We start from the raw sequence: 25,069 nt of genomic DNA, 5'->3' as shown, positions 1-25,069 counted from the left end.
TTGCCACTGAATAATTAAGCTCGCTGCTCTAGTGGAATCCTACTCTGGCAGGATTCAAACAAATGGGTAGGCATTCACTGCTTGAAAATACAGCACATTTGAGCAGGCCGTATGGCTCACTGTTGGTTGCTTATTTGCCTTAATAGATTTAACGTGACAGAACAACTGAATGTCCCTGAATATAAGCAATGTTCAGTCCTGAACAAATATAATCTTAGTCTACATCAGGGGTTGGCAGACTAAGGTTTGCAGGCTGGATCAGGCCCAACTGCCTTCAGGATCCGGCCTGCAGACTGTCCGTAGATCGGCATGGGAATTCTGTTCGTTCGGCCTGCGCCATTTCCCCCCCTGCGCCATTCCATTTCCCTACCTCTCCCTCACACACAATGTAGTGGCACCTCCTCCCTCCCTCCTCCTGGCTTCTCCCCACTCTGCCTAGAGGAGGAAGGGAGCTGGGCTGGGCTGGCTGAGCACCATTTTAAGCAGCCCCTCTCTGGAGCCAGTCCTTTTGCGCCACTCATCTTCCCTCCACCGGCACCCCCCTGGTGCTCCTGTGGGCCAGAGAGTAGAGCGGACAAGTTCTCTCTGCCTACCCACGAGAAGCAGCGGTGGTGGTGGCAGCAGCAGCAGCCCCAGTGAACGAAAGCGCAGCGGCTGGGGTTGGGGAGGAGGACTACTTGCCCCCCTCACCTTTTCTTCCAGCTCCGCCCCCCCCCCCCCCCGGTGCCGCTTCTCCAGCCCACCACAAGGTCTGAGGGACAGTGGACCGGCATGCGGCTAAAAAAATTTGCCGACCCCTGGTCTACATGGTACTTTTGATTGAATATGTGAAAACAGGTGAGCATTGCTACAATGTAAACACCTGTACTTTTCATGATCCCAGTGATATTACAATAACGTAGAACTATGTATTCAAATTACTTCTTTTACTTTTCATGAAGGCAAAGCGGCTGACAGTAAAAGAGGGGGGAAATAAAGCAAAACAATAAAACAATCAATAAGAAATACATAAAGCACAGCCAATATATCAGCAGAAAGAAATCAGCAAGAAACTAGGGTATTTTGCCCAGCAACATAGCAGAGAGAAGAAAGCACAGGTCCATTTGCCCCCAAAGGAAGTTCCTTAAACAGCTAACTGTGACAGAAGATTAGCAACAACAACAACAACAACAAAATAGGGACCAGGCAGACTTCCCTGGGGGAGGACATTTCACAGTGTTGACATCATAAAGGTCCTGTTCTTGTCCTCAGCTGGTGGAACCCAGAGCAAGACCTTCAACATGGATCAGAATGGAGATAAATGGGAGGAGGTAGTCCTTTTCTAAGGTATTCTAGTTTCCAAACCATTTAAAGAACATTTGAATTTTCACTAATACTGATGGTTCACAGGATGAGACACAAAAATTGTGATTTCCTAATTGTTTAAGTAAGTTACGTTCACAAAAAGTAAACATATTACTTCCAAAACAAATTGCCTCTCCTTTGACTTACCTATCCGATAGTAACTATCCAGCTTATCCCACAGACTTTCTCCATCTGGCCTGGGAAGGTTAATGCTTTTAAGGGGTTCATATACAGAACCTAAAGGAAGAGATTATAACACCTTGATTAGAATTACAGCAGTAACATGAAATTAAACCTTAAAGATATTGCCAAGAATGCCCTTTTATTCATTTTCATGTATGCGTTTTCAGTTTTTATACTTCACCTTTCTAACAGCCAAGGTGGCTTACAAAGGATTAAAAAAATAAAAATAAAACCAGCAACAATATTTTGAAAAGATTTTTAAAAAGCCTATAGTAACATAAAATAATGTGGATAAGCTACTGAAAAGCTTGCTGAAGAAGCAGTCTATCTATAAGCAAATAGTGAAGGGGCCAGGCAAACCTTCTAGATCCTGGGTACCACAGCTGAAAAGGCCCCCATCCCAAGAGTGGGTTGGAATAGAGCTTCATATTCATATGCAATTCTTTGTATCTAATCGCTGGACTGCTACAATGCAGAAAATTGACAAACAAAAGGAACTCCAGATCTACAAATGTAACACAAGTTAACATAAATAAAATTTGTGCAAACCTGAATAAATGAAATTAAAAGTATAGACCAATTTAAAATTCTGAATTTTCCTCACAAAATACCACATTATTCTCCTTTTAAAAAATAATCCTAGGTCTTCAACTTTTTAAAACCGAACGGATAAGGACAGTCAAAACGGGGCCTATCCCTGTGTATTCCTTCTAAAACAGCTAAAGGAGTCAGGATGAACTAAGCTTTAGTACAGGAAATCCCATCTGGGAATTTCTTTTTTTAAGTGGGGGTACTTCCACAACAGACAGAATGCTGAAATTTGGTACACTAGGAGCAGAATTCACCAAATGAATCCATCAAATGAAGCCTTGCACAAGAGCTTTCGCTTGCGTAACCAGCCTGCCCCCATCCTGCCCCCACAATTGACTCAGGTGGAGGGGGGAAACCCCTACAAGAGCACACAGGGGAGAAGGGAGAGTGGCTCTTTTATCTGGCAAGTGGATATGCCTTAACAGACAGAACACATGTGACAGCTTGACAATGAATGCAACCCAAGGCATCCACGATACCGTGATTACTAAAAACCACCTGACAACAGTGTATTTACCTACAAAGTACAAATGTTTCAGCTCCTCATAATAGCAGTCTGTGCTCCATCTAAAAAGTAGCTGAGCCACATGGTAATGAACAGAGGGGTGAGTGAGAGTTCCCCCTTCTCCAGATGAACCAGTTGAAGAGAGCGGGAGAATACGGGCTGTGAGATGTACCATTGGGAGTGGATTACAACAGACAAGTCCTCAGAACCCCACTTCTTATCTCTAGTCCGGGGGAAGCTTGCTTTTGCTATAGCCCCTATTCTACAAAGGGTTTTATTCAGTTGGCTAATACACTAACCTTCCTCGGCACTCTACCCCAAGCCTGCAATGCAGCACCAGTTTCTTCTCTTGGGCCTTGGCTCACCACTGGGCTCTCACCATGCAGATTACCTGCAGTGTGTTGGCTGCCCCAAGGAGGGTGCTCAGTCAGCTTCTAGGACACCCAGCAGTGCTCCCTCTGCCTCATTTTTCTGCCCTTACTCTGCTGCTCTGCTTGCTAGAGCCACCCACCAGCTACCTCTGCTCTTTGTACAGTCAGGGAAAGGATAGAGAAGGATCAGATGGGTCTGTCTGCCATTGCATGCTGCCTCTAGGTTAGTCTTGTTTACATCCAGTCGGGCTGGCTAAGGAGGCAGGCGTCAACCAAGACCAAAACTGCAACAGCAAGTTGTAACTATGTTTACTACCTTGCAGTATTTTTCTTCAGCAATCAGTTTTCACCAGAAAGAATAATTATTTGGATAATTATTTGCAGAGCCTTATACTGTAACACAACTGCACAGAAAAGACAAACATCCATTCTACACCTTTACAATAACGATAGCTATATTATTTCCTTCAACATCTGAAAACTTATTAGTTCTAAATAAAAGTGTATGCAATAATTTCATTTTTTTCTTTATAGGAGATAAAGAACTTCAGGTACTGGATGAAGTGTCAAGGTTGATTTTATTATTGTTTCTATAATTGTGAAGAATAGAACTGTTTGTGCTTCCATCCACTTCACTTTGCCTTTGTATTGCCAACCTTGCTCATTAAAATCAAGAGGCTAATTACAAATCGGTAACTAGCTAAATATATTTTTTAAAGTCTGTTCCTTGAATAATATATTCATAGCTTGTGTATATGGGCTATAAAGATGGACGCCTCTCTAATTAAGCTTGATGCTTCGTGCTCATTTTTTCAATGGAGGTAGAGTAAAAGATTAACTATGTGAAGCACTAACAATGGATTGATTTAGAACAAGTAAACGTGGTTTAGATGCAATGCCAAACTATGGTATAACGTTACATGCACAATCAGACTTAAGTGCTTCTACATTCCCCTCCCCTTGCATACAACAGATTAACTTAATTCTGCGTCCTTGACAAATCACAGTTTGCCAAACCATCCACACTTGGCAAGCTATAGGTTGTGCATGCTAGTTGCCCTACAAATCAGGACTAAAATATGGTTTGTGATAGCATCTTATGAGCAAAATAGGGTGCTGTTCTTCCAGGTAAAGAAGGCAATGAGTAAGGCTGTTTGTCCTTGAATTCTGCAGTCTGTTCTACTTTTAATTTGTTTTATTTTTAATAATGTTAAAGTTTTAAAGTCAGTTGGCTCAGCAGTTAATGTTAAATGCAACATACAGGCTAGGAGCATATCTGTTTTACTTTTATATGGGCTTAAAAGTCATATGTTTCAATTGAAGGACAGATGCTGGGACAGCAACTGTTTTAACATGGTGACTACATGAGCACAGAACCTGGGTGCTTCAGATAAATCGTCCAGAACTCCATTGCCAATTTAGTCCAGAAATCTATGCTGGACTATTGTGACTCAGCAACTGGATCAAGGGAGGCAGAGTTAACTACAAACCAATTGCAGCAAGGTGTAATTAATATGTCTTATAAGGACAGCCCTGGTCCTTTATATAGCACGTATGCAAGTAACGGGGAAGGAGATGTCTTAACCCAAATAAGAGATTTTGCTACATATTCCTCTAATGAAAGCTTAGCTAACTGGTCAATTAATCTGGACTTGTTAAGAACTAATATATATGGCTCCCAGAAAACCTCAGCTCCTCCATATAACGAAACTTCAATTATGTTTAATAACAATCTTGGCATAATAGACTCTGCCACAACAGAGACTGAAACTCCCATACTGTGGAAAATTTTGCTAGAGCAATTAAGAATATACCGTATATGGTGCTTAAACCACTGGTGTATAAACCATATTCTGCTGGTTATGGAATCTGAACCTTGGGACTGGGGAAGCACGGAAATGTTGGGCATACATGGTTTGTTCACACTGGCACAGTCACCTCTGCATTCTTGGAGATGGAAACAGAGTCAAGAGAGCCAGCTTGCTGTCAAACGTATCCTCAGTTGCCTCCCCCAAATGGGAAGATGTTGTGCTGACAGAGGAAGGCACCAGGATTGGCTCAATGGCTTGTGACTTTGCACCTGGGACATCCAATGTCACAGGAATCAGGATGGCCTGCTCTCCAGATAGCCCACCAGGATCTCCCCTGGATCTGGATCTCCAGCTCCCAATCCACTGATGCCCTCCTCCAGGTCAGACTCCATGCACTCATGACAATAGGTATCTCTACCAACTAGCGATAACACTACGTTTATGATGAAATGGAGCTTGCCCACAAAAAGTTTATACCACAGTAAATCAATATTCTTTGCTGGTTTTGCTGAAGCAGACCAACACAACTACCTCTCTAAAATTTGACATGTTAAATTATATAGTATGAATCTTACATTTATTTGTCAGTCAATAAGTAATTCCTTAATGTTATACTCTCAGCATAAAAACAGTTTTAAGTCACAAGTTTTTCTATCAATGCTTTACCAAAAAAAAAATCAGCTATACAAAATGTAACCAAATGTCTTTAAAAATAAAAATCTATTTCCACTCTAACTTGCCGACACATTTTTGTAAAAACCTCAATACTTGAGATCAAGAGAACAAGTGGCATAGCTCTAATATTGCATTTACTTAGCATGTTGATGGGGGAGGGAGGGAGAGAGGAGCCACAAAACATGTTTTTGCTATCATTATCATGGTTAGGAAAACTGGTCAGTACTTTGTATACTGAGAAATCCTGTAGACTATTAAATATGAACACAACTGATTAATTCTAATTAAAATGAACCCTGATGTCAGTTTACGCAGTCAGCATGTATAAAGAATAGTCCTAAATACAAACATGAAAAGGTTTGCTACATAGTAAAGTTACCAAATTAAACAACAACCCTTGTAAAGATTGAGCAGAAAATGAGTCTGTAATACTGACTAAACGAATTCAGCAAAATAAAGGTAGGACAACTGCTATTAACATTATCACCTCTACTGAAAGTATTGTTCACTATTCTATGCAGCCTAGTTCCATAAATATATATGCAAAAGAACTGGAAAACAAAGTCAAGGCACACTTCAGTATTCAAGGTTGCACTTGAGTCAGTTCAAAATTAGACAAAACTAATTCCATATCAATGAGACATAATGGAAATCAGCCATGTACTCTCAAGTCTTTGATGTATCTAATTTGATTACTCCGTGCTGCTTCTTCCACTTACAAAGAAAATTGCATCCTTTTAACTTGAAACATCACCTTCCATTTTCATGGTGTCTTATAAGAGAACTTATGAAAGAAAAGAGGTATTGACAGAAGCCTCTGATTTGTATTAATTTATTAAAATATGTTTGCTTGCTTGACCACACAAGCTCTTGAGTGTTCACTGATTGGAGGTTCCACTGCATTCCTCCACTGGAGGTTTCATAATAAAGAGCAATTCTACCTAAGAAACCATATGAAACCTGCAGTTAATCATGTTGCAAATCCTTTTACACACACTGAGAAGCCATGATTTGCTACAACAAATATACGTGTGCATTCACCATACATTTGTTTATTTGAAGGCATTTGTATTTTGATTTCAGGTAAAGCTGAGATATTGAGTGTAATCTACAAAGAAAATAATAGCATGCCAGCTGGTGATTTTGCAAATTTCCTCTTACTTGAATGCACTATTGCTTAACAGTTTTGAGATTCTATACTTGAAGACCATAGGGGAGCTCATACTTGGGCATTTTTCTCCTGTTGAGGGTTTACATTTTAGACCTCCATGCCTGCCTTGCTCCACTATTGCCCTAATTCATCTGAAGCTAGTTGAAACTCACACATTTGCATTACAGACCTAAATACATCAGGCAATGTTCAGAAATAAATGTGTATAAATTAATGTTTCCCACATGGGAGAGGGGCTGCATTGGTAAAAATATAAATATAAGACACACTCTGGTCTTGAGGCTTACAAAGCACTTAAAGAAATAGCAATAACTATGCAGTCAACAAACACAAATATTTTTCCAAAATATCCTGATACAATTGGATTCAAATTCAAATGTTTCTTTCCCAAACAAGTAGATGAGCTAAGACCAAGGTCAGTGAAGCAGGACAGTTGCCTTTTACTCTAAGCCAGCAGAGGATTTCAAAGACTTCACATCCATATATACCATAGGTTCTTGTAAGGAGAGAGTTTCCATTTGGACAGTAAGTTCTCTGTTGCCCATGGGCATAGCCAGGATTTTTATTTGGGGGGGGGAGGACTTTGTTAGGGAGGACAGGGCTTCTGGGGGGGGAGGAAGAACCAATGTGATTGGTCAGTTAGTTAAGTATTTCTATTGTTGAGCTAGGGGGGCAGCTCCCTCCCTTCCCCTCTTGGCTACACCCTTGCTGCTGCCCCATTCTGCCCTGGGATTCCCTAGGAGGAGCTGCATTGCTCCATGGAGGAAGATGCCTTCTATTTCTATCTGTCCTCTCTTCCCACAGCTGCAGCTTACTTTGCTGCCTACCAGGCCTGCATGCAACACCCCAACAAAACAGAGAATAATGTCAGGGTACATCTTCTGCAGAAATATACAATCTAGATCCATAGTAATACAAGACAAGAAAAGAGACACTCTTCTGAAAGCCCTGCATTGCATTGCAATCCTGATGGTTTAAAATGCAAGAGGGCTTTGGGAAAATGGCATTAATTAGTTCCTTTCTAGGTTTAAGGAGTGCATTAAATACCCATAATGAATCTCAAATTAACTTACTTTCAGCTTGCCTCTTGCCATTTTGTTGTACAGAATCAATTATTACTGTATAAGCCCTAATAGTGCATCAATGGAAACATAAATTAAATCAACCCTTCATGCTCTTCGAACAATCCAAAAGCAGATTTAGGCCATCCAAGTTACATGATTGGAAAAACACACAGACAAGACATTCTACATTAAAGAAGAAAAAACATGAAAATCAACTTGATCTTAAGTTTGCAACTGTAAGCTGATTTGTCTCAAGTTTATTTCACAAGTAGCTTGTCCTATACAAACATTTCATATTGTTGTTTTTCAAAATATTATGGGAAGTGTAGTCATGAAACTGCCTTACAAGGCAGCGGCTTATAATGCAGTGTCACATTTATGAATCTGCAAACATAGTTGTGGAAGTTCAGTGCAAAACTTCAGTTCAAAATCCAACAAGGCGAGACCACAAAGTAAATTAGGATCGTGCATATCATAAAATGTCTGTTACAGAGAATAAAAACTGTTCTTGGCATCATCTGAAATAAGAACTATAATTGTATTTAAGAAATATGATCACTAAAGATACTTATGCAAGTTGTAATGCAACATTAACGGTACTTTTCCACCTCGCCTCCAAATAGAAGTCTTATTCTAATACCAAACAATGGCACCCTAAAAAACAGTCCTAAAGAAGGCCCATTAATAATGTAGCAGAGTAGATTACAAAAAGAAATGTTGGCATTGCAAAATATATACACTTACCAGGAAATCTGCCATCTGCAGCCAACAAAGAAATAAAATAACTGTTGTTACAATCACAGCATTCTCTCTCTCTCTCTCTCTCTCTCTCTATATATATATATATTGACAATGGGAAAATTTCAAGCAGAGAAACCAGTCTTCAGTGTGTCCATTCAATACATCAATTTCCTTTAATCATGTAGCACTTAGTGCACAGTCTACACTGGTCTCCTCTTGATCTTCAAAGAAGATGCTGGGAATAGTCAAAGTATCATAAATTGGCATTTATTCCCAGTTATAATTTCTGACTAAATGTAAACTTGCTCTAAAATATAAACTATCCCTCATTCACTTTGAACAAAGACATTACTCATATTGATGAGAGGAAAGATGCAAACAGCCTCAGTAGTGAAGCCACTACTGGGAAATGTTTGAGCACCGTGACCATTTATTCTTACTCCAACACAAACAAGAGGTAAGATCACTGCTTATAAATTCATGCAATTCCTTTGAAATGTGGGGTGCAAAATGAAACACAATGACAGACTTTCTCTGGGAAGATGATAAAATCTTTTGTCATGTGACTACACCAAATCCTTGCCCTGTGATGGCTTCCTATTTACTAACACATAGCTACCACATCAGTTATTTTAAATTACCCAGGGGCACTGAAGATGTTAACCAGTATCAGGAGCTACTGGAACTAGAACCGGGAACTCTCAGCTCAGCATTCAGCTGCCTTGTGTGGTGAGCCACCAGAGTTGCAGCATCTTCTTGGGAAGTATAATGTACTCTCTGGATTGGCTCAACCCACACAGACTGGCCAGTGGATCCTCCTAGACAGAAAGGACTATAAAATGGCTTCCTGTTTTGGTTGGGACTTTGCTTAAGTAGCAACCATCTACTAGGCTCTGCTATATTATGGTTTTCTCCATTGGCTCTGACTTTTGGCATAATAACTCTGGTCTGGCCCTTGGTATGGCTCTTTTTTGCCCATAGCAGATAGCTCAGTCATGACTACCAGGTGCTTTTAGCCCAGCCAAAAATCTCCCAGAGGTGTGGTTACACATGTAGTGCACTCCAGGATCCTGTAATCACACACCCCTTAGTAGTTTGGTTTCTTAAATGCATGAACATCCTTTCAGCTTGATTGAATCCTGTGTTTATGGCATGCAATTGTGAATTATAGGTGCCTTGAAGATACCATCCCAACTGCCATTCACAGGGTTAGCTAGCCAAAGGTGCTGTTAAAATTAATGATCCTGTTAACTCAGCTCAGGCTCATCCTTTGATCATGTAAACAAATCCAAGGTTGAAACAAGTTAATGAGATCATTTCAGAATAATGGATCCAGCTTCGCAACCATTTCAAAAGTGAAAAGTAAAATGGGAACACCATGTGAATTTAAGACTTGTACACAAATTAACAGTGACCTGTGTTTCTTTATAAGTAACCAAATGTGAGAAACAATTATATCTTGTCTGACCAGCAGAACACAAATCCATTTCTCATATGCTTCATGATTTCCAGACAGCTCATTCTGCTCAAAAGGATTTTAAATGGACAAAATATGTTGCTGTGATCAGACAGCTTAAATTCTCTGCTTAACAAATCCTATGTTAAAATTACGCTTAATCAGTGTTGCAATCTACTCCATAGCAACAAATGGAAGTCATAAACACGGGATTATGGTTTCACTGCAAAATCAAGCAGAAAAAGATATGCATAAATATCTTTCATAGCCTATCTTGATGATAAGCCAGGGAAGGCATATAATGAAAAAAACAGTGTTTTGCTACAAAGCACTGTATGTGTCCCACCCACCCCCTTTCAAACATATTCTGTTGTGAAAAAGCTATTATCTATTTTATTAAAAAAATCATATCCAAATGTTCACAAATTAGCAAACATTAAGATAAGCAGAGAATTATATTCTTGATAGGGTGCTGTGCTTATTTTCTCATTTAACCAACAGCAAGTTTGCCAAAATAACAATGTTTTAGAAACACAGCTCCATTTTACAGCAAGATGAAACAGCCCTGGATTAGTAGCTGCCACATCCAAGAAAGATTATTTTACATTAGAAAGCATTTAGGCATTGACTTGGGAGGCTCTGTATTTTACTGGGCAACCATTAATGCACAACACAATATTCATTGCTCAGTCTCTGTATAGCCTAAACCATTTATGTAGCATCAATATTGCTGAATGGTCATTATTTACAGCTTCATGTTACACAAGGGCACTTCACATTGTCTTTTCAGACTATCTACTGCAATTTCTGCTTGGACAACAGGAGGCAACAAAGCACTCTAGAAACAAACATTAGAAAAGCGACTTTGACAGTTAAACCTAATCCTATGCTTTGTGGTAGATGAACCTAATGCCAAATGACCTTGATGTGCCTAGTGCCGGTGCCAAGCTGTCCCACAAAAAAGGTGGGCAGAAGTTGGTGGGATGGATCAAACCTTTGTGTGACAACAGCTTCAACAGAAGGTAGCATATAACTATAGTAATACCTTACAGGTTTATGGTCTAATCTTATGAGTTGCTGTAGTGGGACATAACATCTCACTGCCTATGTGAGGTCAAAGCTGGTGTCCTTGTTCCAGCAGGGACATGACACAGATTAAGAAAGCAAACTCTGCAGTAGAGTAAGGTCATTAACAGATCAGAATGAGAAATATCCATATTAAAGGACAAGAACTGTGTAGAAAAGACAGCTCTCTTTTCTCATAAGGCATTTTACGTCTTCCCCAAGCAATATGAAAAAGTTAGAAATTTCTCACCCCCGTCAGACACTCAAATGTGTATGACTGAAGCTGTGGTGGTCTTACAGTATCCTAAAAACTACTGGAAGAGCCACCTTTATGTACCTGGATTATTTTAGGATGTTGCTGCTAAAACAGGAAAGGGTTCACATTGGGTGTTATCCAACTAAGTCACACTGAAGAGTAGACCCACTGAAATCAACTGACCTAAATGATGAGTACATTGATTTAACTGTCTACTCTAAATATGACTCAATTGAATATCACCCATTGTAGATTGTTATTTGGTTTATAGATTTTGTTCTTGTTACAGGGACAGATCTTATGTCCCTCTGTAGTCACAACTAAAAACAGTAACTAGTTGCAGCAAGTACGCCTCATTTGACACTTTAAAGCAGGAACTGTCAACATTTCAAGCCTGTCCCTAAAACCTATCAAGATTATAGCTGAATAATTTAACACAAAATTGATAAGCTACATCAAATGCCTGGCCCTGATTTAAACCTAAAAGCAGACCCAAAACTAGATCACATACTTAGTATGTATATAGCACATATACTTGTTTAAAGCACTTCACATATATAATGTTGTAATCATTGCAAAATATCCTGTAAGGTAGGTCAGTATTATTATTTCCATTGTGCACACCAACAGCTGGAGCTGTGAATGGCTGGTTTGTGCAACAGCACACAGTGACTGCACAGCATTATGTCAAATTGCAGCCATATTTTCCTCAGTGTCTGCCATCAAAGACTGAGGATAAAAATCACCTGCTACTAAACTAAAGCTGCTATCCTAACATCTGGCCAACAACAGCAGGGTTCATTGAAATGGCACCATCAGCATTACATCCACAGCCTCAGGACTTGGACCAGCCAGGGCAAAAGATAGACCAGAAGGAATAAAATGCCCCTTTGCTGCATCAGTCTCAGGTTCAGATTGGGTCCATTATCATCACATGCTGGCAGCAGGGTCGCCACAGGATCTTCCAGGGTTTCTGCCAGCTTCTACCCACCCACACGTTAGCCAGGCACATTGGGGCATTCCTCATTGATGGGGTTTTCTGTCAATGGAAGATCTTCCATAACAACAGAAGCCAGCATGGTTAGCAATAGTCAGACAGAGAGACACCTCTGCCCCATCCAAATCCCTCCAGTATGGTGGTTTGTGGTTTGGATTGCTCTAAAAATGTATTCACAGTTTTAAACATTTCCTGTTATTCTTAAAGGTAACATGCTATGTTAACAAACTGGAATTCATCAAACAACTGAAACTGCAGTTTATAACTCTCCATTTTTCATGCTATTCTGACAACATAATGTAAAATCCTTCATTATTCCCTGACAAAGCCTGTTATCCTCCCACAGTTACATGTCTGGGCAAATTCATCCACACATGACTACCTAAGGATATTACTGTATATTGCCTAAATGACTGGTTTACTTATTTGCTAAAGCTGAGCGGTCAACTGTTGTGTGGGTATAGGCTACAACTGCAAATGAGCCCTACTGTCTTGTATGTTATGCAAAATTCAATTTACAGTCTAGAACTGTGACCCAAGCATTTCAGCTAATGAATCATTTCATCACAAGGCTCACAGTAATTCCAATGACAGTCTAAAATTACACTGCTAATTTTGCAATTTTGTACTAGCCTCATAGAACAAACTTAATAAAGCTTATGACGAAAGGCTACAACTACCAGGACTTTTTCGTTTAGAAATAAAGGCAACTAGGACACATTAGTGAGATTTATAAAATTATGCATGGGGAAAGGACCATAGCTCAGTAGCAGAGCAACTGTTTTGCATGCAGAAGATGCCAGGTTCAATCCCCAGCATCCCCAAGGTGGGGCTAGAAAAGAATCTTGTCTGTGATACTGGAGAGCCACTGCCAGTCAGTGCTGACAGTACTGAGCTAGATGGACCAATGGTATGACTTAGCATATGGCCGTTTCCTATGTTATTACGCAGAAAATGGCCAGACAGAAGTTTTCCTCCTTCTCGTAACACCACATCTCTGGGTCATCCAATGGAACAACTTAGCAGGAGACACAGGCCACAAAAGAAAGTACTTCTTCACATAACACAGAACTTTATTATGAAATTCCCTGTCACAAGCTTGGATGGAGATTTGTGGAAAATAGGTTTATCACTGGCTATTTGCTATGATGGAACCTCAAAATTCATAGGTGGTATGTCACTGAATACCAGCAGCTGAAGAGCAAAGGCAAGAGGGAGGGTATTTTTCTCATGCCCTGCTTGAAGGTTTCCCATAGGCATCGTGTTGGCCATTGTGGGAAACAGGATACTGGACTGAAAGGATCTCTGGTCTTATCCACAGGGCTCGTCTCATGATCTTAAGCATCATTACCACTTGTGGCAATGCATATGAGCACAAAAGAAGAAACATTGTTATATTACTGATCATGTGGTTTTGCTTCACAGGTGATTGAGAACTTGTCCTGCTAGTGCAATGTGTCTGTGCTATAAAAATGAGCATTAATGTATTTGGACTTTTTTACCTAAAGCTTTTCGAAAACCTCCAGCAATGCTGTAAGAACTTGCATACCGTGCACAAACCTCTGTAGTTGATAGCCCTACACCCCCCAGATGCATCTGTCTTGATGGTAGCCACTGAAGTGAACAGAACACTTTGTGCTCTTGCTGCTTCAGATTATTATGGCTAAGAATGCAATAGCAATAATCATATTTCTCTCTCTTTGAAAGGGGGAAATTATTCAGCGTGCCGAAAGGAGTAAAGCATTCTTATTTCTGAAATCCTTATTTTAAATGTAGCTTGATACTTCTATATATTCATTGACAGTTTCTTTTTGCAAGAAGTTTACAAATCTGATCAGACACACAGGGCAAGATCCACAAATTCCTACATTTGCCAAACCCTGGCAAATCTCACATTGACAAGCAATTGTGCGACATCTACCAGAGCAGCCATAAACAGTCAGTAGCAATAGCTCCCAACAAGAAACTGAAAGCCTGGAGCACCCAGTAATGGGAAGAAAGGGGAATCATGGGCATGTGGCTCTTGACTGTGGAGTAAGGTAGGGGCGGGTGGTGATACTAAAACCACTTTCACCATTAATTGCTGTGACAGGCACAGCACGCCCCTTTTTGCCGCACAAGGCGAAATGAGAGGTGCCCCCCACTCTGCTGTCGCTGCCAGCACCAACACCATGCCACACTGCCAGCAGCATAAACAGGGGGCAGTTTGGGCACCCACAGTGGTGCCAATGTGGGGGCTTCCACCACCTGTGGCAGCTGCTTCACAAAAGACAGCTCAAAATTGCTTCAAAATTGACAGGCACAATGTTTATTATTGACAGACTGAATAAAAAAAATATAATTCATTCTTCACCAAAAGGATCAAGGGTGGAAATATATGCAGCCCAAACCAAAAACATTAAAATTAAAAATATGCAAGACATAGTATAAAATTAAATTATTGTACCAATATGACCACCAGCAAAAACAGAAATTCAGATGCCTAGGATACCTCACCCTTTCCCAAAAGCCAGGAAGATGAGGCATGTCCGCACCCAAGATGCACCTCAGGGGAAAGTTCATTCCAAAAGGCAAGGGGCCAGCACAAAGAAGCTCACCCACAGCCCTCATTAGCACACATGATAGCTCTTCTTATGCTAATAATTCAAAAGTGCATTAACAAGCAGTAACACACACAAGCCTTAAAAACAAAAACAAGTGACCTGTAAGAGGTCAGCACACTTACCAGACCATGAGAATACACGGGCAGAGGTGGTTCTGTCAGCATCCAAAGTGGCCATTTCAAGCTCTGCAGCTAATCACAACCGTCTCAGGCTAAGCTACAGCAATTTTTGAAAATATTTAGTGAGGGTTAGAGGCAATCAGCTTTGAATTAAGCAAAAGCAGTGTTAGCAGAGTTATTAACATGATGCAGCGTACAATAAAGAGGATAATTAGATTCATTATATTTTATGTTTTCCCTCTACTGCAAAACTTGATTTTCCTATATCATAATTTTCAATAAATCTCGCTGGTTGAAGTACCATTACCTACTTTTACATAATGTCAGCCTACTGTTCTATAACAAGAATGTTATTTGACATTAACATATCTTATTATGCCAGATAATATTGGATATTTACAACAAAGAGAGGGGGAAATCCTCCACTAAGTTGAAATAAATTCCAGGTCCGAACGAAATGCATTTATTCTTTGCTTAATGAAACATATAATTGTTCTAAACCAAAATAGTATGCAATTACACACATTTTTCAATACAATATTGCTTTTATAGAGTTTTGAAGCTTTTCATTAACGTACCCAACAACAGATTTCAAATTTGTTCAGTACGTTTCTGTACTGGCTCAGATTTCATCTGATGATTTCGCCATAGGGTTATGTCAACCCTATTTTAGACATAACACATTAATTTATAATATCCTACTTAAAATTCAACAAGGTTTCAGCAACCTGGTGACTGTTCCCAACTCACTTTTGGGGAAATTAGTGCTAAAAGGAATACAAGAAAAATCATAAATATAAACACTGGCAATTCCTCTGTTTCTTGGATACAGAAAAATATAAAGGAATGTGTCTGTTCTGTATGAATTTGGAAAATGTGGATGACAATTTGGGAAGCAATTGATTCTACAGTATCAGGACTGTATACGCTGCAACTTTTATTGCATCCTTCTGTGTAAACAAAGGTTTTAATTAAGCACAATTCTTCATCAGGCCAGATACTAGCATATGAAGGACACAGATTAACTCCAGTATTTGTAGATAGCACTGTTTCTATTACATAATGTATTTGTTTTGGATTTGTAGTATCTATGGTAGCAACCTCCTTTCTATTATGTCTGATAAAGGGTTCTACACAACACAGTCTACATATTCTTACATTGCAGAAGAGTGTCTTGGTTAAATCAACACACAGGGAGAAGCAAGGACAAGCAAGTTAGCCCCAACTCCCTTTGCTCTCCAAATGTTGTAGGGATAACTTCTTAAACAGGGAGTGTACTCTACCAGTGTCTGATTTCTGAGAAATTTAGAACCCTGAAAATCAGTGTTCTTCATTGTGCAGGAACCTACATGAATAGAGAAAGCTCCCTGCTTCAGAAATTAGCATTTCAATTTGTGGAGGGATACAGAGCAGATCTAGCACACTTGTCCTCACTCTCTTCTATCACATGTTGGCCTAACACTTCTGTAGAACACCTGAACAGGGCCGGTTTCTATTTTTTTAAATTGTTTAATTAAATTAAAATCTACATTGAAGAGGGGCATACTCAAAATTTCATTTAGTTAAACTTGGGTCTACTCCCATGATCACCTTAGCACACAGTGGCTAGCAGAAGCAGCTCTAATAACTAGACTTGTGGTTATGTGCCAAAATTTGACCCAAGATGAATTTTAGCAAGGCATGTACACGACAATCTCAATGACATGGCATGGAACTTGGTATTAATATGTTTCTTGTGGCCTACATCATACACTGAGGGTGCTGTGCTGCAAGAATACGTATTTAATCCTAGAAATAACCACACTCAGCAGCACCCAAAATTGTAGAGATCAACTACATACTATTCAGGCTCAAATACAAGAAGTATGCATATCTGGCAGTAAGGAAGCTATGATCCTGTTCCCCCATTGGCCATAGGCTCCATGTCTCTGAGAACCTCACCAACTACTGGATCACTCTCAACTATAGTGCTTGTTCATTCATCCAGTTTTGCCAGGATTGAAGGGCCCGGGGGCCAAGTGATACACAGCTGCATAATATGGATAAATAAAATTATTTTGCCAGTCTATAAGGCCTCAAAAATTATTTGATCAGTCTAACTCTGTAAGGCCTCAAAAAAAAACCACTGCTTGCAGCACAGTTTCCAGTAACAGTATCAGCAACAGTATCTTGAAGAAGATAAAAAACACTTCTGATGATGAGAGGAAGTATGACAACCATCTTCAAATATCTAAAGGGCTGTCACATGGAGGATGGAACAAGCTTGTTTTCTGCTGCTCTGGAGGCTAGGACCTGAACCAATGGCTTCAAGTTACAAGAAAGGAGATTCTGACTTGTATAGCTCAGTTGATTAGACTGTTGCAGCTTTGATCCCCATATAGGACAGCTGCCTATTCTTGCATCGCAGGGGTTGGACTAGATGATCCTCAGGGTCCCTTCCAACCCTAAAATTTTATGATTCTAAGACTAAACAGAAGAAATTTCTGACAGTAAGAGCTGTTCGATATTGGAGCAGACTCCCACGAAAGGTGGTGAACTCGCCTTCCTTTTAAGAAAAGGTTGGATGTATGATCTGTCTCAACCTGTGGGTCCCCAGATGTTGTTGGACTACAACTCCCATCATCCCTCACCACCGGTCATGCTGGCTAGGAATGATGGGAGTTGTAGTCCAACAACATCTGGGGACCCACAGGTTGAGAAACACTGATCTAGAAGAACTTTCTGACAGTAAGAGCTGTTCGATAGTAGAGCAGACTCCCATGAAGGTGTTTAAGCAGAGGTTGGATGTATGATCTGTCTGTCATATATGATCTAGTTGAGATTCCTGCATTGCAGGGGGTTGGACTAGATGATCTTTGAGTTCCCTTCCAACTCTACAATTCTATAATTCTATGACTACACTTTTCCTATTTATTACCACATATTTTAATATGTCGGCTATTTTTGGTTGATAAACTATTTGGTAAAAAATGTATTTTTAAAAATGTACTGTGTACCATCTATGTATTATGCTGGTCAAAATAACTTTTTGCCATACTTATGGCATTTTTTTAAAGTACTATAGAAAAATGTGGGCCCCAATCCAAAGAAAAGGTAAGTTTTCACTTGTCATATACTGAGTCAGTAATGGTCAAAAGGTTTGCAACATTTTAACACAATATCAATGTACTGCCAGGTATTCTTGTGCATAAATGATTGTGCCTATATAAATACTTTTTGACCTCAGTGATGTTTTCAGGACACCTATTAGAATAATTTAAATGATCTGTTTTAAAGTTCCCAGCAGTTTTCTTCCTTGCACACAATACAATTAAATAATCACAAACTTCTATTTATAATCAAATAAATCCAAATCAAAACATGTTTGCAGTTTTTACAGCTTAAGTTTATACTTGATTTGGCAACACTCCTTTAAGGCAGACTGGGAAACAAATTCAGCTCAAAAGATGGAATGCTGAAACACTTTTGAAAAGGCCTAGAAAATGTTTTAAATTCATGCCAGAGCATAATTTCTTAGCAGTCAAAAGCTTCCCAACTCTGAATGTGGATATCTCGTACTGAAATTGTGAACACCTCTGATTAGCTGGTGGGCATATAGTACTTTCAGCGGAAATTACACATACAGTGTCATGTAAGGTTAAGTCTGGGGTGCAAGTCATTGGTTATAGATCAATTTACACCTGGTCAGATTTGGCAATGAAAACATATATCCATAAGCATGTATACTGCCGTATGAAAGTTAGGTTAGCGTATGTATTGTAGAAAACGTGTGCTCTCTGTGATATTTTCTTACTGCAGTTTGGGCCAGCCAGCCTTAGGATTCAAACAAAACTTCATAGGTTAAATACAAAATGTGAGGGGAAAGAAAGGGTATCTACCCTATTTACTTTTGCTTTAGCCCTGAATTTTAAACTATCATTTGTAGAGTCACTATAGCCTATTCTATACTATTTGTCAGGTAAATAATTTAAAAGTCATGTTCTGAAGTGTGTTGTAATGGAACAAGCAAATCAAGGGAACCATAGTAATTGTTCAAGGTAATAGTAATTTAAGAACACATTAATGTTTATTAGCTTGTCAAACACAATGATGTGTGTAGTAGGCTCCTTATTTACAATGTGCTCAACAGGACTTTGTTCTGGAAGTGCATGGCCCTGGAAGTGATTTGAAATTTAACTATCTAATTAAATGAAATAAGTAGCAAAGTCACTCATCACTGGATAAAGTGAATTTCAAACATCAAGCCCAAATGATAGTCATTTACTGGCCAAATTTATTTGTAGGGATCATCAGTACTACAAAGCAATGGTCATGAGTGGTTGGTGGTAGAAAACTAAGTTTTCTCTTCTCAAGGGAACTACACATTTGATACAAGACTTTGATGTGTTTCCATAAAGTTGAGAAACTTGCACAGAAATAAGGCAAGATGCAGCTGAACACATGCAAGAAATTATACAAGTTACTGAGACCCAACACATGCCTCTGCTAAACTTTCTCTTAAGACTTTTATTAGTGATATTTATAACAGAGCCACAGGGAGAAATATAAACAGGCAACAGCAGAGTTTGCATCTTCAGTGTCAGCCAGAGCTGCTGCCGCCTTTTCAAGTGACTTGCAAAGCTGCCAGATGGAACAAGCAAGACAAAAATAGCTACAAGCTGAGGCAGGGAAAGGTTGTTGATGGACCAGGGAAAGTGAGAACAGTGGGAAACGAGCATGTAGTGAAGGGAAGAGGAAGGAGGAGGATTTGAGGGTGCTGGAAAAGTTGAGAGGCCAAATCATTGGGAGGGGGGAGAACAGAGGGAAACCATATTATGAGGGTGACAAAGAAAGGACAACTCTGAAGGTAAAGAAAAGTGGGGTGGGTAGAGAGAGATGCTTCAACCTCTGCCTTCAGTTATGCAGGGGAAGAAGAGAAAAAGTTGAAGAGTCTAGGACTTCTAAATTCTGCTGTGCCAGAGTTTCTGTGTCTTCAGCATCTATGTGACAGAAGAGATAAAACTGTGATGCTTTTCCCCATTAGCTCGTCCCCATGTCACTGCATGTGATGATGAGGGAAAGTCACATCTGATGCACTTCTACTTAGCTTGAAGCTCTTGTACAAGACCCTGTCCTTAAAAAACAAGGGAGAGGGAGGTTGTCACCTTTTGTCTTTAAAGGTAAAGGGACCCCTGACCACTAGGTCCAGTCGCGGACAACTCTGGGGTTGCAGGCGCTCATCTCACTTTATTGGCCAAGGGAGCCAGCATACAGCTTCCGGGTCATGTGGCCAGCATGACTAAGCCGCTTCTGGCAAATCAGAAGCACACGGAAATGTCGTTTACCTTCCCGCCAGAGCGGTACCTATTTATCTACTTGCACTTTGATGTGCTTTCAAACTGCTAGGTTGGCAGGAGCAGAGACCGAACAACAGGAGCTCACCCCATTGTGGGGATTCGAACTGCAGACCTCCCAATCGGCAAGCCCTAGGCTCTGTGGTTTAGACCACAGTGCCACCCGCGTCCTTTTGTCTTTAGCCATTGCTTAAATGTGCAACGTTACTGGGAGATAATGTTTTATCTCCATGCTGTAAAAACTAAGGGCACCCCTCCCATGAGGAAGTGGCTAAAACATCTGTGGTGTTGTTGTTTTAGCCAAGCCGTCAGAGGTTTGTAAAAACATGCACATTGTGGAGGAAGTGAGCAAAGTAAAGTTTTTCTCCTCTTATAATACTACAGTTCAGAACAGGCAGATATTAACTGCCACAAGATGTGATAGCCCCTGTCTTAGAAGACTTAAAGTGAGATTAGACAAAGCTATGGAGAATGAGTTTAATCAACAGTCATTGACCATAACAGCCAACTCAGGGGACTACTAGATATCATTCAGGTGGGAAGAGAAAGGGAGGGCTGTTTCCTTCATGGCCTGCTTGTGGGCTTCTTAGGACAAGACTGTGTCCCTTACAGCATGCTTCCAGAAAACAAAGTGCGTAAGATGGCAACCATGCTGAGCACATTGACTCAGATAAGTATGTACCACTGAGTTACGTGAGATCTTAACATGACTTACTTTTGAGTAAGCATGCAGCAGATTAAACGGTGCATTAAACTGGACAGTGACCTTCACCTGATTCAGCAGGTCCCTTTTACTTTAGGAGAAAGGCCTTCATCCTTCTTTCAGTGGCGGAGCACCTCTTTTTCAGGCAGGTGTTCCTGATTCAATCCCTACCAACTCCAGCGAAGACTAGAAAACGACTCCTGCCTAAAACCCTGGAAATCTGCTGCAGGTCAGAGCAGTCCAGGAACGAGGAACCTGTGGCCCTCGGGTGTTGCTGGGTTACAAACACCTATCAGCTTCCCACCCTCTCCACCCGCCCGCCCCCGGGCCTAGCCGAAAACTATGGCTGTTGCAACCCAGCAACATGTCGTGGGGCGCCAGTTCCCCACCACTAGAGTAGCAACACTGAGCCAAGAGGGTTTGTCTCAGCGCTGGGCATCTTCTTAGGCACGGAACCTCCACATTCAGGGGTAGTATAGCTGCAAATGCCAGGCCCTGAGGGCAGGTGCTCTGTCTCTGCCTCCCTGCTTGGTGAGGTTCCTGTCCAGCAGATATCTGGCTGGGATGTCCGCCGTTGGAAACAGAGCGCTGGGCTAGTTGAGTTGAGAGAGAAGGAAAAGAGAAAGGCAAGGGCCGAGGAAAAGGAAGAAGCAGCGGGGGCAGGGAGGGGAGCCAGGGCAAGCGGGGTGGGTGAGGCGGGTGGGCGGCAGTCCAGTCAAGCGACACCCGCCGCCCGCCCCCTCACAGCCTCAGGCACAACAAGCGCGGTTCCCCTTCCCCCTGAGGAGGCGAAAGGGCAGGCGAGGGGGGCAGAGGTCAGACCTGAACGCTTGGAGCGGGCCCTCAGCTCCAGCACTTTCCAGCTCACGTCGGCCAGAGCGGACGCCATGGCGAAGGGAGGACCGGCGGCGGCGGCCGAGCACTCAGAGGAAGCCTCGGAGCTCGGCTCTGGCGCTCGCCTCACAGACCCGGACTCTCCCTTCCCCCGCCCCAACTCCCGAGGCAGGCGGTTGAGCGGTTGCCCGGCCCGGCCGTAAGCGCGTCCCTGCGGCGCATGCGGGCTGAAGGGCGCGCGGGCCGTGAAGCAGGGAGCGGGCGCGACGCTGTCGTAAAGCGAACCCGGAAGCCGGTCGGGATTGTGACAGGCGCGCCCCCTCCGCCCTCTCGCTTCGCGGTGGTTCTTCTCTCTCTCCCCCCCCCCCCACCTTCCTGACATTCCTCGCCTCAGCGGATGGGGCTGTAAGTGATGTTGGTGGTCGCGGTGGCAAGGAGGAGGAGGACCCGGTTTGTTGGCGCTGCTGCTGCTGCTGCTACCCGTGCGCGATGAGGGCTCCCTGCTGCCGCCGCCCGCGGAGGGGCCTCCCGTTCCCCCCCTTCCTCCTCTTCCTCTCGTCCCTCCTGGTGGGAGCGAGGCCCGGCTGGGCCCTGCAGAATGTCACGTCCCAGCTCTTCGGGAACCAGGCCTACGGGACGCTGGCCGCCTTCGGGGACTTCAACTCCGACAAGCAGACGGACCTTTTCGTGCTGAGGGGAGGTGAGGAGGGAGGTGAGGCGGGAGGGCGGACCTTGGCTGGGTCGGGGTGGACTTGACATCAACATTATCCTCATCTTCATCATCCGTTTATTTGTATGCCACATCTCCACAGCTGTGTTTACAGCATCCCTCGTGCAACACACCACATAAATATCTTCTTTATTTATCTATGTTACTTCATAAAATTTATACACTACTTGATTGCAAAAACAAAGCAAAACCTCAGAGCGAATGAGAAAAGAGGGTAAGACCACGGTATTATCAGCAGCAACTGCTTTTAAAACATTCAAAAAAGCAATGACACGTCATTTTCTTGTTATATTAAGAACAATTGGAAGTAATCATGAAGTCAGTAAATACAGAAGAGAAATGCATATAAGTTAACCTGTTTGAGCAGCTTGGACTGAAGCAGGAGAGAGAATTATACCCAACATGAATGGGAACAAAATGGTAGTACACAAAACTTTTTTGGGCGGGGGTTGATTACTATTCCCAAGGGTGTTTCGCAGATACTAATCACGATGAACTTTTATACACTGTATGGTAGAGATATCGCCCAGCTTTCAGCTACGTCTCCTCTCTCCATTAGTGGCCCACCTCTCACCTGGGGAGGCAAAGGACCTGGGGGTGGGGAGGTGTTGGACCCAGGCAAGTGGCAAGTAGATTAATCAGTTGCAATGGATCTGCCAAAAGAATGTTGAAGGGTTGTTTACATTGTTAGTTCTGATCACAGTAGACCTACTGAAATGAATGGGCATAGCTAAGTTTTGTTTCCTTTATAACAATTTATATACCACTTGATTGTTTTACAGACATTTGACAACCGTATAAAATAGAACATATAGGTAGAGTTAGGTGCATTCATTTCAGTAGGTTTACTCTGACTAGAGCCAAGTAGAGCAATTGTGGATATGAAGTGAATTCTGTGTTTACAAAAGGAGTGTTAAGCTTTAGCGTGGAAAGCTCTGAGCTGGTGAAAGAAACCTGTTGTTCTTTATTGGTCCTCATGCATGCCACACCCTAATGACTCAATACAACTCACATGTCTGCAGCATGCCTCAGACTTGGTAGTTGATTCCAGACTAAATCACAATTAATAGAAGTAGTTGGGATGGGCTTTTGTTGTATACTGAAGCCCAGCAGCATGGTTAAAGCAACTTTTCTGCCCAGAATTCTGTAAGTTTCATAGGTTTTCTTGTTCTGTGTAAATTCATATAAATTCATAGCAGGCAATTGTCTTTGTAGTGATAAAGAACAAGATTTGTCAAGATATGTCTCTGTTACCCTTGTAACTGATAAGAAACATATTGAAATGGGAAACTGCATAATGCAAGATAAGATTCATAATGCCCAGATAAAGAAAGATGTGACTTTGAAGTGGTTCAGTTGTGAAGCCAAACTCACTTTCCTTCACATGCAGCAGTTACCTCTTTTTAGGCAAACCATAGCTTACAGTTTTGCGTTAATCAGAACACTATGGTTTGTGCTTGCCCTGCAAACAAGAATTGAAACCCATGATATTTTTCAATTCATGGTTTTCTTTTTGAGGCAAAACAAAAGTCTAATTTTTAGGGGAACCATGAAAGGAGGGAAACCATTTATGAAATGAGTGGGAGTAGGGAGCATGTTGACCTGAGCATGTAGACCAGTTAGACGTGTTCATGTAAAGACAAAGTATGATTTGGCATTACATTTAGACCTGAGGTGTGTGTGTGTGTGTGTGTGTGTGTGTGTATCTCACTATAGTTCAACAGTGGCTTTCAAACTTTGTTCCAGGGAACCTAGGGCTTACTCAGTGAGAAGTTTAGTAATGCTGAACAAGGTTCCCTGCAAAAGTTTGTTCATCATTACTTATATTTTCCTGCAGCATTCATGGGAGTGCTAGGTCTGTTCTAGGGGCACTCTCCCACTTTGTATAGAGAAAGAGTGAAAGTCTAGTAGAGCTGGCAGTGTGCCTTGTGAACTGTGTGTGTGTGTGTGCACGTGTGTGTACACTTACCCTAGAAAGTTATGTTAAGCATACGACACTTACTCTAGGGTTCCTTAAGTCTACTCCACTTCACTGTGGTAAGGAGTTGTGGTGGACCACATGGCAACCCACTCTCCTCCGGGGGCTGGGGATGAAGTCCCGTGTTGCCCAGGGGATCCTGGCCACGTCATTGTCCAGCCAGCCAATCCAGTGGCTGGGGGGCGTGGCTGGGACCATTTAAGCTGAGGCACGAGCCAGAGGGCTTCCTCTTGGCTCGCTTCTTCAAACTCCTGCCCTCCCTCCCTATTTTCAGGTTTCTTTTTCGTTCGCCTTGCTATGGACCTCGGTTGGTCACCATTGAGGGGCCTGGTAGGATTTTTTCCACTTGGCAAAATTGGCATGGGGCCATTTGGTTTTCACCTACCTTGTAGCAATGGTCACAACTTTGTAAGGTTTTGTGGTTAGGCACTGTTTGACCTTACGATGGGGAAGGGGAGGTGTGGCCATCATCTGCCCCTCCAAGCTTAAGGGTATTCCGTTAAAGGAATCCAGGGGGTGGGTGAATTTTGTCCGAAGCC

General features: G+C 41.7%; 2 protein-coding genes across 10 annotated transcripts in view; one reads left to right on the top strand and one right to left on the bottom strand.

Moving 5' to 3' along the window:
* PHKB (phosphorylase kinase regulatory subunit beta) overlaps positions 1 to 22,069 on the bottom strand; it is a 139,042-nt gene extending 116,973 nt beyond the window's left edge. For 2 of the 9 annotated variants that reach the window (XM_083513567.1, XM_083513568.1), the window contains exons 1-4: positions 21,811 to 21,976; positions 14,956 to 15,049; positions 8,460 to 8,474; positions 1,492 to 1,581 (exon numbers count right to left, since the gene is read on the bottom strand). In XM_083513567.1, the coding sequence (XP_083369693.1) occupies positions 1,492 to 1,581; positions 8,460 to 8,474; positions 14,956 to 15,010 (160 nt within the window). In that variant the 5' untranslated portion in view covers positions 15,011 to 15,049; positions 21,811 to 21,976. Of the gene's footprint in view, positions 1 to 1,491; positions 1,582 to 8,459; positions 8,475 to 14,955; positions 15,050 to 21,810 lie in introns of all 9 variants that reach the window. The other 7 variants (XM_083513570.1, XM_083513571.1, XM_083513573.1 and 4 more) reach the window with 6 other exon arrangements.
* A 10-nt stretch (positions 22,070 to 22,079) lies between these two features.
* The window catches only part of ITFG1 (integrin alpha FG-GAP repeat containing 1), a 113,507-nt gene continuing 110,517 nt past the window's right edge, over positions 22,080 to 25,069 (top strand). The window contains exon 1 of the mRNA XM_083513660.1: positions 22,080 to 22,522. Within this exon, the coding sequence (XP_083369786.1) occupies positions 22,312 to 22,522 (211 nt within the window). The 5' untranslated portion in view covers positions 22,080 to 22,311. The remainder of the gene's footprint in view (positions 22,523 to 25,069) is intronic.

Source organism: Podarcis liolepis, assembly GCF_965112155.1.
Source record: "Podarcis liolepis genome assembly, chromosome: 7".
Lineage (NCBI taxonomy): Eukaryota > Metazoa > Chordata > Lepidosauria > Squamata > Lacertidae > Podarcis > Podarcis liolepis.
This window is presented reverse-complemented; position numbering and strand designations above follow the sequence as displayed.